This window comes from Harpia harpyja, chromosome 12 (genome assembly GCF_026419915.1).
Source record: "Harpia harpyja isolate bHarHar1 chromosome 12, bHarHar1 primary haplotype, whole genome shotgun sequence".
In the NCBI taxonomy this organism is placed as follows: domain Eukaryota; kingdom Metazoa; phylum Chordata; class Aves; order Accipitriformes; family Accipitridae; genus Harpia; species Harpia harpyja.
This window is the reverse complement of record NC_068951.1, coordinates 5,590,763-5,605,527: the sequence shown is the minus strand read 5'-3', so window position 1 is coordinate 5,605,527 and position 14,765 is coordinate 5,590,763. Positions and strand designations below refer to the sequence as shown.

The 14,765-nt window shown below is 43.3% G+C and overlaps 2 protein-coding genes across 4 annotated transcripts in view; one reads left to right on the top strand and one right to left on the bottom strand.

Annotated features, from left to right (window-relative positions):
* SSH2 (slingshot protein phosphatase 2) overlaps positions 1–13,441 on the bottom strand; it is a 105,049-nt gene extending 91,608 nt beyond the window's left edge. The window contains exon 1 of the mRNA XM_052804963.1: positions 13,217–13,441. Coding sequence (XP_052660923.1) covers positions 13,217–13,279 — 63 coding nt within the window. The 5' untranslated portion in view covers positions 13,280–13,441. The remainder of the gene's footprint in view (positions 1–13,216) is intronic.
* The window catches only part of EFCAB5 (EF-hand calcium binding domain 5), a 43,939-nt gene continuing 42,312 nt past the window's right edge, over positions 13,139–14,765 (top strand). For 2 of the 3 annotated variants that reach the window (XM_052804960.1, XM_052804957.1), the window contains exon 1: positions 13,139–13,247. The gene's annotated coding sequence lies outside the window, so the exon portion shown is untranslated. Of the gene's footprint in view, positions 13,248–14,071; positions 14,167–14,765 lie in introns of all 3 variants that reach the window. The other variant, XM_052804958.1, reaches the window with a different exon arrangement.

The following is a 14,765-nucleotide window of genomic DNA, read 5'->3' as shown; positions in this document are numbered from 1 at the left end:
GAAAGAGACAAAACAAAAAAACCACAGAAGTGAAGCGGCATGAAATTGTAGCTTTTTTTTTTTTTAAAGACTCTTGCAGTCCCCGTTCCAGTTAAGAAATCAGACTGTACACCCATCAGTTCTGAGCAAGCCCTTCACCACACTGCCTGAGCCTTTTACATCTCTAGAATGTAGGATGAGAACAATGGTAATTTACTGCATGCTTACATTGCTCCCAGAAGACCTTGGATGAAGATGCCTTAAACCTTCATGTTCTGCTCAACTGTTAAATTGTTCAGTGAGACTAGCTAGTTTAGGCAGGGGCTGTACAAAAACACACAGCCCTCATATATAGCACAGGGCAGGGCCCATTTCAAAGATCTCTGAGAGCTTCTCTCAAAGAAGTCCACAAGCTCTGCATCTGTTTCAAGAGCAATTCAGTTCACCCTCATCCAGGCTACAAGTTTCATTTGTAATAGTTTTAAGAACAGGACAGTCAAAGGCAAGAAGCCCTAAACTGTCATGGACATGAAGCCCCATATACAGGATTGCCAGAGCAATGAGCAGCTCAAGATACCTCCAGAGGAGGTGGCAGACAGACCAGGCACTTGAACTTCAGCGTGTGTGACAGACACCCTGCTTGCACTGTGTGAACCTACAGGTGGATAAATACGTTGGTATACAGACTGCAGCTGGGGTCGGGGAAGGTTATTATAACTGAGACAAACTACCTCACAGTATTACTAGTGGTTAACTCCCAGAGGCTTATGACGTATTTTCAGACTGTAGTTTTTACGCTGGGCCTTCAGTCAAAGAAGGAAGATACTAAAGGAAATAAGATCCTTACATGTACAAGTTCTTATTTAGCTGCCTGTGTTCAGTAAGACATGCCCTCCCATTTTAAGATGAAGCTTATAAATTCAGTGTACCTCAAAGGTTTGAAGTGAGCAGAATGCACCCTTAATTCCAAACTATCCCATTTTCAGCCAGAACTCCTCTATACAGAGCTCCATTTTTTCAGAGGTTTGAAGCTATTTGGCAGTTGTATACAGCCTGAACCAGCCTGCACATTTTTCTCTCTTTTTTTTTTTTTTTAATTTTAGACTTAATGTAGCATGTACTCTCAGAAAGGTTTACAATGCAGTCTTTTGTAGTTAACTTGCTCCAAGCTGGGCCACTGCCAGGTTATCATCAATGACATTTTAAAGCAGATGAATGAAGTTCTTATTATGGTGACAAGCAGAATTGTGATATGGCACATGCATACACTGGAAGAAGAGAGCTTGCTATTAGTTTGTCAGGTTAATAAATAGTGATTTCATGACTAAAAGCCTTTTATTAGGAAACAAAAGAACAAAATTAATATTTATAAAGCTTTAGTCATTTAGAGCACCCTTTAAAATAAGATTATTCCATTTCAGTCAGAGCCACCATCATGGACTAGAGATTCTTCAACACAGCTTACCCTCCTAATTCTCTTACCATAGCAGTGCAATGCAGCAAACAGAGCTCTGCCTTCTGAACTGGTTCAGGCCAGGCTCAGGCCTGTTCCACTACTCCTTCATGAGCAAGATACTCAGTTTGAGGCTGACAATATTGAAGGCCCATGAAAGCAAACATTTCTATTGTCTTCAGGACTGCAGCTAAAGGCTGCACCTGTTGGAAGAGCTGTTGGTTCCTTACCACAGCAGGAAGTTCTCACGTTTTACACAGTGTGCTTCCACACCACACAGAGGTACTGAAACCAAGCCAAAAAGAGTGACGCTATGCGTTAGCAAAAGTGACTGCTATCAGAAGTCAGCTGGCAAATCACTTCCGATCCTCTGCCCCCTGAAAAGATTCTTCCCTAATACCCTGTTGGTATCTCTCAACCACTTCAGGGTTCTTCAGTATTTCCCACAGTGAACTTCAGCATGTGTAAAGAAATGTTCACCATCAAAGCAAAGTTTAAAAAGAGTGAAGTATGTCCAGGATGTCCTACTTCATAGCGAGCAAATGAAATTCTGACAAATACAGATTGCTTCTCACCTGAAGTTATCTTTGCACATACCCCCTTTGGCTCAAGGCATTCTGGGCTCGTCTGTTCTAAAACCAAACTTGCAAGTTTAAACTTTGACCAAGCTAAGTAGTTTTGTTTTGGGTTTTGTTTTGGGGGGTTTGTTTTTAGGAGGGGGGTGTTGTTTAGTGTGGGGTTTGTTGTGTTTGTTTTCTAATTTTTTTTTTTTTTTTTAAATGAGACACATCTCAAGTTTAGAATCAAGATGCAAGCAATTACTGAAGTTTAAAAATTTATTTTGGCTCATGCCATCTTCTCCCCAAATACTAAAAAGATGTAAAACTTCCCTTCTCCTCAAGGGAAAGTCAAGTTTGAACTTCCTCACTCCTAAGAGAGCCAAATAGTTATTTTGGGGCAGTTTCTATCTCAGCCATCTACAGTCAATGTGAACAGATCTAAGTTAAATAGAGCTTCCTCCAGACAAGAGCAATTTCTGGTGTATGTGTAAAAAGAGAAAAATTCCACTTCAAAGACCAGAAGTGTAGGTTGCAGAAGCCTGTGGCACAGTTGTTATCTTTGCAGCATGCAGCACAAGTTGAGATCAGGGATCTGCAAAGTATGTGAAAAATATTCATTTCACCCACTGAGACTATGCAAACTCTGTTCCAGTCATACTATAAACATTAACTGATAATTCCTCCTTTGCCTTAAAGTTTATATAACTATGCCCAACTTTTGGGAAAGCATCTGAAAGTATGCTATGTTCATACTGTTTTGCCCTGATAATCTCTTCTATTTAAGAATCAGGAGCAGAGCAGAAGCTGCACAGAAAGACAATTCACCCCCAGCACATCACTGAGGCAGTCACCCCCAGCCACCTCACAGCAAAGTGCTGAGGGACACAGCGGCAGGCCAACACAAAAAGCAAGAGATAACATATTAATATTTGATTTCCATGTGCAACTGTACTGGCAAGTTTATGCAATATTAGACTTGACCCACAGTACAGGGATAGCTGCTGTCTGGAGATTCATTTAAGTGTTGAAATTCAGGCTTACACATTCTATGAACTGCTGCACAACCAAAATACTACCAAGAAGGAAGAAATGCCACAAAGAGCAAAAAAGCCTAAGTTGTCCTGTTTCACTTCACTTTTTGAAGTCACAAGCTTGCTACCCCACATAAGCACAACTCAGCTGAAAACAAAAACAGAGGAAACTCCCAGTAATGAAACTCACTAGATGTTACATAAGAAAAACACTTGTTCAGAAAGTGAATTAAGTCTTTGTCAACTATTCTGCAATTTTAAAAGGCTAAAGAGAAGGCTGTCATTTCGAGGTTTACACTTCACCCAGGAAGACAATATAACATGGCAGCTAGTTAACTGTTTCATAATCACATTTTGAAGCACTGTATTTAAATACAGTGGTTACAGCATCATCTGAAGAACAGGCCCAGAGCTGTTTGTCTTTAAACTATTTTAAACTCTTGAGGAGGACTGTGGAAAGGAAAACAAACAAAAAAACCGACAACAACAAAAACAAAGAACAACAAAAAAAGAATCAATCCTTATTCCAGAAACACCTTTATCTTGTCACCTAGTATTTCCTCTTGCAACTAGGTTTAGCTCCTGTCTGTAGGTCAGAGAGCTGAGTCACTTTCCTGCTTGCCCCACAGCTACTTATGAGCTAAATTTTCAGTGTGACACCCTGTTTCCTACAGAAGATGCTCCAGAAGTCAGGACTACTGCAAAGAAACAGCAGACTCAAAAGGATGCCTGCTACCATACAAGAAGTGGGCCATCTCACAGACAACTGCTGACTCTCTGCTCCTAAGCATCGACATTCACATACAGAAGAAGGTCTGTATTTTTAATGACAGTTTGCTAAGGACTGGCCCTTTCCTGGCTGAGGAAGACCTTGCAAATTTTTTTTCAGACAGAGGGCTAGCAGCCCACAGATTTTCCACACGCAAGTGAAGGTTAGGGGCTTTTGTTTTTAAATGCCTGGAACGTGGCACTCGGGACTCTTAAGCATTCAGTAGCTTCAGAGATTCGTGGGAAATTCCAACTTCAGATGGATTAAGCCAAAGGGTTGGTCCTGCATCACGCACAAGACTCAGACTACCTCTAACTACCAACAAAGCTCTCCTTTGGAAAGCAAAGCATTTTACACATGCAAGGCATATGCCCTATCCCTCCCTCCCATCATCATGCTAAAAGGTATAGAGATGAAAAGCCTAGTGTTTTGTTTTGTTTTTTCTCAAGAATCCTAGTATACACATTTCTCAGATGTTAGCCATTGAAGCTACACCAAGCTAGTTCAACAAGTCTTAAAAGTTCTTGCTTCAATTTTAAATGTCATAATTCTGTTCATCAAAACAGAAGGGACATGGTAGCAGCCAGGAAGAGTAATAGGACAACCAGAGTTCCCTGTGACAGGACCAGCTTTCCACATTAAAATCCACTTTTCAGATATTTAATCCAGTTACAAGTTGAAGACAAACACGCCTAGCTCAGCAGTTTTTGCGTTTTTGCTAATGAGGCCTCAAGACCTAACAACTGAATGCAGTATCCCTCAACAAAACCCTTCCAGTGCCATTCTTTCCCAACTACTTCCTATTGCTTCTCATCTGTTCTAAGAGGGAGAACAAACTCTTGGATATTGAACCTGCTCCAAATTCCCTTTGGGGCATCCCCACTCACACCACAGCAAAGCCAGTGACAGGCAAACTAACAGAAGCAGCCTGCAGATTGTCTCCTAAGGAGAGACTTGCTACAGCAAGTGTGTTAAAGCCTACCAGATAGAGAAAATATGTGACTCAACGGACCCACAGTACACAGGAGTCAGGTTTTGGTCTTCTGCCTTTCAGAAGCCTTCTGCTTTATCTCACCTCGGACTTGTTTGTGGCTCACCTCACTGGGGTGTGGGCAAGGGGTAAGCTGTGCAACAAGGAGCCTGGCATCACAAGTCTCAGACCCGCACAACTCCCAAGATGACATCTCTGGAATTTACTTCCCAGAGATCTCCTGCACTGCTCTACTTGCAAAGCAGTGGAAAGCTCAAGCATCCAAGCCACCTCCTGAGCTCTGGTATGATTTGTGATAAAACAGTTCTTTCAAAATAGGTCAGATGAAATATTCTGATGTCTTTGATTACTTCAATGCAAGAAGTTTACGCTGTGGCCTTAAGTTCCCCACTAATGTCACCTTGAAACAGCCTACACTGATGCAGTAACGTCATTATTTCCATGAAGCCTCAGCTGAGGAGTTCCTCAGGAAAAGGAGGACTAGCATACCCAAAAGCAGCAAGCACCCACAAGCAAAACCCATTTCAGCGAGTGCCACAGGCATTTCATTTACCAAGGCCATAAGAAGTTCACGTCACAGGGTATTTGCCAAGAGTTTCACGATTGCTGGCATACACAGTAAGGGTGCGTCTCACCATGGAAGCAACAAGCTGTTTAACTGTGTGACTCATCTTACAGCAACGTTTTATGCCTTCTGAGAGGAGATCAGCCTGCAATGAGCAACGTTGATAAGATGCATATTCAGAGCAATTCTATTTGGGCAAAAAGCTATTGACACATTCAAAACCGCACATACATAAGCCCACCCAAATGACAACTAAAACACATGAACACACACACACTGCAATATTATACTATTGCAATAAGACATTTTGCAGATGACTGACAGCAATCTAATCAATTTATACAGCCCAACTCAGAAATGCAAAAATGGTTTTTAGCCCTCATAATTTTTTATCCCTTTAAACAGAGCACTCTGGAGGAACAGCTTCCAGCCAACAGGTAAGAAACCCTGCCTGCCTTGTTTAAATCGCTGACTACTTCCAGTAGGTATCACCTGTTTCTTTCTCTTGCTTCCAAGATCACCCCCAACCTTTACACGAAAGATACAAGCTTCACTGTCACTACCTAACAAACAAATTAAAAGGATGCTCAGGCAAATCAATGGAACAGAGAAGAGACTCCTCTTAAATTCACAGGCTGAACTAAACAACCTGAAGACTTGGAACAGGCAGTGGACAAGCCTAGTGCTCTCATGTTGCAAGGCCAGTTTATATAAAAGAAGTATAAGTCACAGAAGACCAGCAGCTTAGTACATACTTCTTGCTAATGGCACCAGCAAGAGTCAGATATGAAGACAGTAAAAGCTTCATGTCAGCTGAACTCTAAAAGTACAAGAGCATTTCTGAAGTCTTCCTGTCCAGTACATTCTTGCAAGGACAACAAGAGTTTCCAGCGTACAGATGTTCCTGAGAGCCAGTCTGCAAGACAGCCTTCTTGCTTCAGCAGAGTGAAGTTGCACTGTGGTACTGTGAGGATGTGGTTTGTTGTAACTGAAGAATGAAACCTTGAGCTGCAGGCTGTGATGAGGGAACAGCTACATTGAGCTAAGCTGCCCAAAGGCTATTTTCTTTTTTTTTTTTTTTTTTCTTCATTTCCCAAGACAGAATAGTTGCAGCTATAGATCCTTCAGGATTCTTCTTTCCCAGTAACTGGAAATCCTCAGGCATTACCCCTGCATGACAGCAGCCCTCTTACACTAAAATACTTCCAGCAGACTGCTTTTTGAATGGCAGTCTCCACCCAAAATAGCATTCTCCACTTAAGTAAATGTGTCACTGACTCTCAGAGTAACTGTAGATATTACAGTACCCTGCCCTTTTCAACCTTCTTTCATTGCTTAAACAGCAAGAATCAATATTGGTCAGATAATGACTTATTACAGTATCACAGGCTATTTGCATTTTCAAATTACAAGCTCCTTTTCAAAGCACAAGAATTTATGTACCCCTGGAACTCAAGAAGTGACAACTTCAATGTATATTTCACTCGGTTTGTTTCAACCTAACTTCATATTTTGAAAGATGCAACTTAGCTGTATAATTGTTTTATCTAAAATGCCACAAATGGCATCATATTCAGTGGAATAAAAAAAGAAAAAGGTGAAATAAGTACACAGACAAAATCTCCTTCTTAACCTAAAAATGGCCATTTTTAGGTCAACACTGACAAAGTACTACAAGAAGCTTGGCTTCCCCCAAGAAAAGCAGGCTTCAGCTTCTAGGCCAGCTACCATAGCTTCTTTCGCCTGGACTTCACTGGTCAAGACACAAATACTCCAAAACTGACAACTTGTAAAGCAATGCCCCAGTAAACAGAACAAAAAAAAAAAGGGGGGGGGGGGGGAGGATACGGGAGAAGTAGCTGCCAGCTTTGCAAAGAAACCTTAGAGTGAGCAATCTAATGTAAAGCACAATATGAAAGAGATATTTTATATTCGGTACTTCCTTAGCTCAATAAGCACAATAACAAATAGCACAGCATATTAGACCTGATAGTCAAAGTCAGTCGAAGCCAGGTCCAAATTTACACTCCTCATAAATCAGATCAAAAAAAGCCAGCAAAAAGTAAACCACTCCACTATACAAACCAAACCTAACCATCATCAGTGTGGCTGTAAGGTACAAATCCTCAGAAAAACTATAAACATACCTGGGAAATGCAAATAAAGGGTTCGCTGTTTCAGGAAGAAATTAAAAAAAAAAAAAATCAAGCTGTCATTGAGATATCCTACAAAAGGACAGTTAGATCCCTTAAAAAAAAAAAAAGAGAAAAAAATAGACTCCTGTACTCTGCAAGTTTCAAGAATGTTTCTATATGATCCTCAGTGAGGTTCCAATTCAACTGTCATCATCCTCCTTCTCAGCTCCAACTACTATTCTCAACCTAAAAAAGGACCTTCCATGTCATACAGAACTCTGTAAGAACCTGGCATGTGTGTATACAATGGACAACAAATCTTCAAAGAAGGATTGGTTTTTTGTCACCAAGCAGCTTCAGGTTAACCATCAAGCTGCTCTAGGAAGAGGAGAGTCTCACCACATATGAATACATTTACACATACAAAAATTCCCTGCAATGCAAGAGCCTGGTCTTGTACAGCTGGATAGAAACCTTCATCTTTTAACAAGACAGCATCACAGCCAACAAGAGGTAGAGGCCTCTTGTTTTCCTTGCAGAGGTTTCAGCAGAAGTTTGAAAGACAGGGAGGAAGTTACAAATCACCTAACTAAAACAGTTTTATCTCCCAAACAGTGACAGCTGGCAACACAGGAAATTGAGGTGTCTGTAAGGCACTATGAGAAGTTTGCCTAAAGCAGGAGTCAGCACATTCTTCTGGTCCACTGCCTCTGAAAACTTCAGTTTTCAGAATGAGCTATGGCTACACCTGAAAAACATCAGTTGAGGAAAACCAGCAAACAACAGATGATAGCATCTTTAAGTATCAGGCATTTCTGTCTACTAAATATTTCATAAGAAGCTTCTGTTCTTGCTCCATTGTAGTCCCCTCCAAAAATCAACTCTCCACAACCCTATACAAGCAGCAGCTATCAAGATCTTAACTATTTTTTTAAAAAAAAAAAAGGAAAGAGAAGTTCTACATGAGATAGACTGGACTTACCGATGATTAAGTAAACTCACAATTACCACATTGTTTAATAGCAATTGCAGGACCAGGGGTAGAGAAATGTTATATTTAGCTTCCCCATAAATAAGTGGGAAAATATTTCCTGTATGTTCCACGAGCAAGGAGCTCTCAAGCAAAACATGACAGAGACTCCCAAATACGTTTGCAGGACTCTGCTTCCTGCTCAAGCTGTTCTCCTGGGATTAAGGAGGGGAAGTCAAATGGCTTAGGTTTTCATTTGCTTTAAACTTCTTTTTTTTTTTTAAACTGTGCATTTTATAACAATATATGCAGCGTATCCTCTCTTTCTGGGTCAATCGCTCCCTTCCAATAAAAGCATATTGTCTCCCTGAGGGTAGGGAAGACAAGTGAACTGCGAGAGCAGTCAGGGCCAGATTGCCTGCCCAGCTTCTTCACTTCTCAGGAAAGAGATGTAATAGACAAAGGAAAAACAGCCCTTAAAAGAAATTACAGATTTTTTTTTTTTTAGAACTGTGCATAAAAATAATTTAAAAGGACAAGTTTCAATAGATTATTTCCCAATACAGATAATTATCAAAAGTCTTTTGGAAAGCTACAAAGAGTATTAGAGCAGTTTTCCACTGCTCCCATCATCACGATGACACAGATTCAATGCTAGCCTTATGACTGAAGTTACCCAACAACTTCCAGTGCCTTAGATAACAAGGCTCACAAAGGATTTTGAGTCAGGCACCTTTTACTAGCTTTTCTCTGCTTTAGCTAGAATTCTTTCTTGCAGCTTGTTTCTAGACCTGACAATGTGGGTGCTGTGCCCATACTTTTGCTACAGAGCGAGCAATAGAGATGTGCCATGTTTGTCAGATAGCGTAAGACATCTGCAGCTTAACACCAACAGGAGATTGAGAGACATTCTGTGGCTTAGAGATATAAGCAGCAAAACTAACTTAAAACTTCTATGTAAACAAAGACAGTATGAACAACTGCCTCGAACAACAATGCATGCACACTAACAGCCAAGCAAAACAACTTACTCCTTTTTAAAATGTTATATTTTGGTTAACAACAGTGAGCAACTTTTTTTTTTTTTTTAATTTAAACTCCAGAAGCAAAGGATACAGCAAATTAAATTCATACAGATTTCTTTCTGTTCACTATCTTACAGTTGTCAAGAAAGAACCCAAAGAAAATACACTTTCATTTTTTTCCACCGAAATGAAGATGCTAGAAGGGAAGGATGGGAAAGCCCTACCACTTGACAAGCTACTGTCCTGCAAGACAGGAAATATGCCATAGATATTGGGTCAAAGAATCTGGGGTACAGATAGAAGAAGCAACAGGCTAGTTTTTTAAATTGCCCTAGGAGAGCTGTGACTGCATGTCTGAGTAGCACTTGTGAACACTGTGGTTTTATTTCACCGCTTTTGTTCATGATGGGACTACTGTGCCTGCCTGCTACAATGCAGATGCATACTTGCAGGGCCCTTCCGTCACTTTGACTCAAGTCCTCCTCCTCCCAAAACAACCTTCTTTGAGGGATGGGAGAGAGAACACCTGCCCCCTTCATCTCCCCCCAAACACACAAAGGAGACAGGGGGAAGAAAAAAAAAAAAAAGATATCTTATTTTGTGTTACAAGACGAACAAAGGCCTTGACCAGCACCAAGTAGCCCCTCTCGGGCTCATGGTATCTTTACACTTTAGTACAGTCCTGCCTTCTTTCTGCTAACATGGCACATCAGAAGACAACTGTTCTGCTGTATAGAAGTGAAGATTGCAGTCTTATTTCTCAGAAGTGGCTGCATTAACCAAAGGCCAAACCAAATAGATAGCATAAGTCTGGACAGACAATTAAGGGAATTTCACAAGTCACTGAGCGACCAGAGGGCTGTGAATGTATAATCAACACTTTGCATGAACTAACCTGAAATGAATGCTCATGAGATGCTCCATGGCAATGAGAACAAGATAAAAACCTATAAATAAAAGCCATCCAATTTCAGAGTGATTCAGATCAGCTATTCCCCTGAATCCATAAGAGCCAATTATAACTGTTTATAGGGCATACTTAATGCAAAAATTCAGTTTGAGGACATCAATTTCACCCTTTCTCCTTGTCTGAGAAGTTTATCTCTAAAGCAAAGAGACATCGAGCAATTTAAAAGAGAATCCATTTCTGTCCTCAAAATTCTTAGTGACCTGGAAACAGAATTAGACATAGCCATATGCTTGCACACCGACATGCTTCTTCCTTGCCCAGAAGCTGGAACAGCAAAGTTCCAGCAGTTACCAGATAATCTTTGTTCAGAAACAGCACAGTTTCACGAAGCAAGTTAGACCCTTATACTACTCATAAAAATTATTCAGCAAGATGAGCTTTCTTTTAAAGAGGTAACTTGGAGATAGAGCTACCAGTCCGTACAGAAGGAAGTTACCATCAGTTTGTAACAGATTCTTTCAACCAGTTTCACTTAAAACTGAAAGAATCAAGTCCTCCTGCTGAAGTCAACATGGATCCATAAGAACAGCAAGTGTGGAAGGCTCACAGGACCAAAGCCTTCCTAAGGACTAAAACGGTGACTGTGCTGTTGACAAGACCTTAGCAGCTTAGGAAGGATCATAATCTGAAATGATACCAAAAGTTTTCATTAAGAAATGACAACTTTGTGACAGAGGAGGAACACACACAAGCTCAACAAAATTCTGACAGAAGGAAAGAGAAACAACCAACCCAAGCTATCTAACAAGAGGCCAAAAGGGCAGTCAAAACCCTAAAGTGTGGTTAGGAAGTTATAACAGGAAATGCAGAAGTACTCAAACAATAGCAGTTAAGGGCAGAATGTAATGAACATCATTTCCACTTTAGACTGCAAAAATGTCTGAGAAAGTAGAAGCAATTATGAGAACCAAAACCAGGGCAGGAAAAGAGTCACATGCTTACTTTAGCATAGGGCACCAAGGATTTACAAAGACCACTGGTACAGAATACACCTCCGTACTACGAGATTGAAGAAAGAGAACATAGATAAATATACTGAAAGCTGCATTCTCTGGATTTATCAGGCTCTGGAGGGAGTTGTTTATATATTTAAAAACTAAGTAGTGTTCACAAATCAGTACAGTTTCAATTTAATTTAATTGATTGGGAAACAGCCTGGCTGTTCCAAATGGAAAAGCCTTACAGAATACAACTGATTGTTCATATATATATTAAATATTTAACAAAGGAAGGGGTTATGCATCCAATTGGGAGAAAGAAGTAAGATGCGAAGAAAGACCTACCTATTCTCACAAGATGGCTTAAATGCAAGAAATGTGTGGGAAAAGGAATAGTGGAAAGGGTAAAGAAGTCAAAAGGGGGAAGCAACCTCTGAAGTAATGCAGCACATTAATATTTATAGCAGAGAAATATAAGCAAAATTAATCTGTGTTGCTAAATAAACATACCTTAGGAGAGACATGGGAATGAAAGAGGGGAGGGGAAAAAAAAAAAAAAAAAAAAGTGTTCTGACAGCTAAAATGCTGTCGGGGCAGGCAGGACCTGTCAAGTAACTGGTCTAGTTTCAGAAGAGGTTACCTAATGCAGCAAGAAATATTTTCAGAGTAGTTGGCTTTTTCATCCCCCCCATGACAGAAGCAACTGGGATTTCAACACTCCCCCCCCCCAACATCTGCAAACCAGACATAACACTAGTGTGACAACGCATGAGGTTTTTTAAGGAAAAAAGCTAACTGAGAACTAAGCATACAGAACGTGCAAGCAAGCTCACTGTTTTCATTCTCATCCTTAGTTATATTAGAAACAAGACACATAATCGGTAGGTAGCAGTTTAAGGGGTTAACGTGCAAGATTTTACAATACAGAAGTACTAAAACAACAGCCCGTCCCAAGTTTAAAGAGCATGGAAAGCAAGAAATCTTTAGCGCTGACTGCCTCACTTCCTGATTCAGGGCAGCAATGAGAACATCTGCTCATTCTGCACAGCTCACCCAGAGATTTGAAATCTGACCTTTCTGTATCTGTCTTGGGCTTGACACAGCCTCTTGAAGATTATGTGCAACATTCAAAAAAAGGAAAAAAAAAAAAAAAATCTTAGCTCTTCGCAAAGGAAGGACCACGTACTGGAGATACCCAGAGGGTACTGTCAGATGAAATCATCTTACAACAGCAGTAGCCCGAACAATGTCAGTTTGCTTCCACGCACTCTTCCCGCCTCTCTCCCACCACATACAATGAAAACAAAATTAAACCAGCCTGCTTTATTTAGACAGCTCCGCGCTACAGATGGGGCAGCAGCACCTTTACACAGGGGCTGAGCATCGGGGCTGGCTCTGCCCGGGACCCTGCGGGAACCACTCGGGCTGAGGTGCCCGAGAGCCCCTTCGGCAGCCTGAGGGCTGGGAGCGCTGAGCCCCACCGGCTTCCCCCCCACCTCCCCAACCCGGGCCTGCCGAGGGGCACCCAGGACCCCTGCCTCTCCCCTCGCTTGTCACCAGGCCACAGCGACGCGAGGGCCCCGCAGGACTGTCTGACCCCGTTTTCAGGGACCGCGGGCAGCGGCGGCCGCCCACCTCAGCGGCCCCGGCCCGCCCGCCGCTGCCCACACGGAGCTGTCAGGGCCCGGCGACCGGCGGGAAGGAGGGCGGGGGGGGGGGGTAAGGGAGCGATCTGGCGCGCGCATGCGCACCGCCGCGCGCCGGACCCTAACGGCCACCAACCGCCGCGCTCCCCTCAGCGCCGGGCGGGCGCCTGACGGTCGGACTCACCGAGGCGCAGGGGCTGGAGGTGGCGCTGGGGGTAGGCGAGCGCTGCACCGTGACCAGAGCCATCGAGGCGCGGCGGAGGCCCCCTCCGTCCGGCCGAGCGCGGGGGGGGCCTTACTCCATAGCGAGTACCGGCGGCGGGAGGGCGGGGAGGGAAGCGGAGGTGGCGCGGCGCCGGCCGCAGGGGGCAGCAGCTCCACACGCGCCAACGGCCTCTCGCCGACTGAGGCGCGCTGGGGCTGGGCCGGCCGGGCACAATAAGGCGCCAGGGCGCATGCGCCACCTGTCAGCGCGGCGCCGCCCCCGGGCCGCCGCGGCGGGTTAACCCCTGCCGCGCCGCCTGGCTCCCGAGGTACAGCCCGGCCCCTGCGAGGCCGGCTGGCAGCGCCCACGGTTCATGGGCCTGGCTTGGGGGGGGGGGGGGTCTCGTCATTCCCTCGACGGCCTCTCAGCCCGAGAGATGAGTTTTAGCTATGTGTGCCAGCTTGGCTGCGGCCACTCGGAATGTCCTTCCTGGCAGGGCGCTCTGGTGTGCGAAAGTGATGGGTTTTTTGGAATCCCATCCTGCTGGGAGCCGTAACAACGCGTATGGCACCGTACTCAGTGAGCCTTGGCCTTAATGCTCACGTACTGTAGCTTTTCCTTGGGTTAGGGGGCAATAGTAACTCCTTCTGCAATGAAAACAGCGTATAACACCTATTTATACATCAATGCGCAAGCCCAAACACATTAAAAAACTAGTCCTATATGTATACATGACATTTAAAGCGTTCAAACATCCCCAGAATGCAATACTGCTTGATGGTTTGGGTTCTGAGACAAAGGGCCAAATACTATTAAGCTTCGTTTGTTTTGCAGTTTCAGCCTGGTGCTACCAAATCCGTGGGAATTTTGACAAGGAGGTAATTAGGATCGAGAAATGTCTTGGGCATCTAATGACAACACTATGTACAGTAAACAGAAGCCAGTCTAAGTATTAAACAGAGCAAACTCTTCTTTGTCAAGAGTGTGTATTAACCCATTGATTCCTTTTGAGCACTTGGTCCATATTGCTTTCATCTGCCGCTCAGACTGACAGGACCGTACGAGACTCTTTTGCCCCTGTAGATCTAAGCACCAGAGGAGCCATGGGGCAGCTCTTCAGGCTATTCCCCAGGGCCCTGCAGGCAAAATAATTAGCAGGGAGGCTCTGGTAGCTGGGCGTTGCTGCAGTGAAGAAGTCGGGCTCACTAATGAGGCATTTTGCCTCCTCGTGGACAAGAGAGGAGGAAGGACAGGCTCCCTAAGCGGAACTAAAGTTGAGCCCACACAGCACACTGCACAGCAAGCCAGGGTCCTGAACGAGTCCAAAAGAGCCCCCAGTGGGATCCGAGCACATGGGGAGAATAAGCAAAACCCATAGGTAAACAAAGAGTCATTGTCCTGCGTTTTACAACCATCATGTTGTTATTTTGAATCACAATACTTATGGGAAGTGTGCTAGCAGCGCACTCTGATTTATGGCATAGAGGTCAAGAAAATGCCTTCCAGACCCCTTTAAAATTAGTATTCC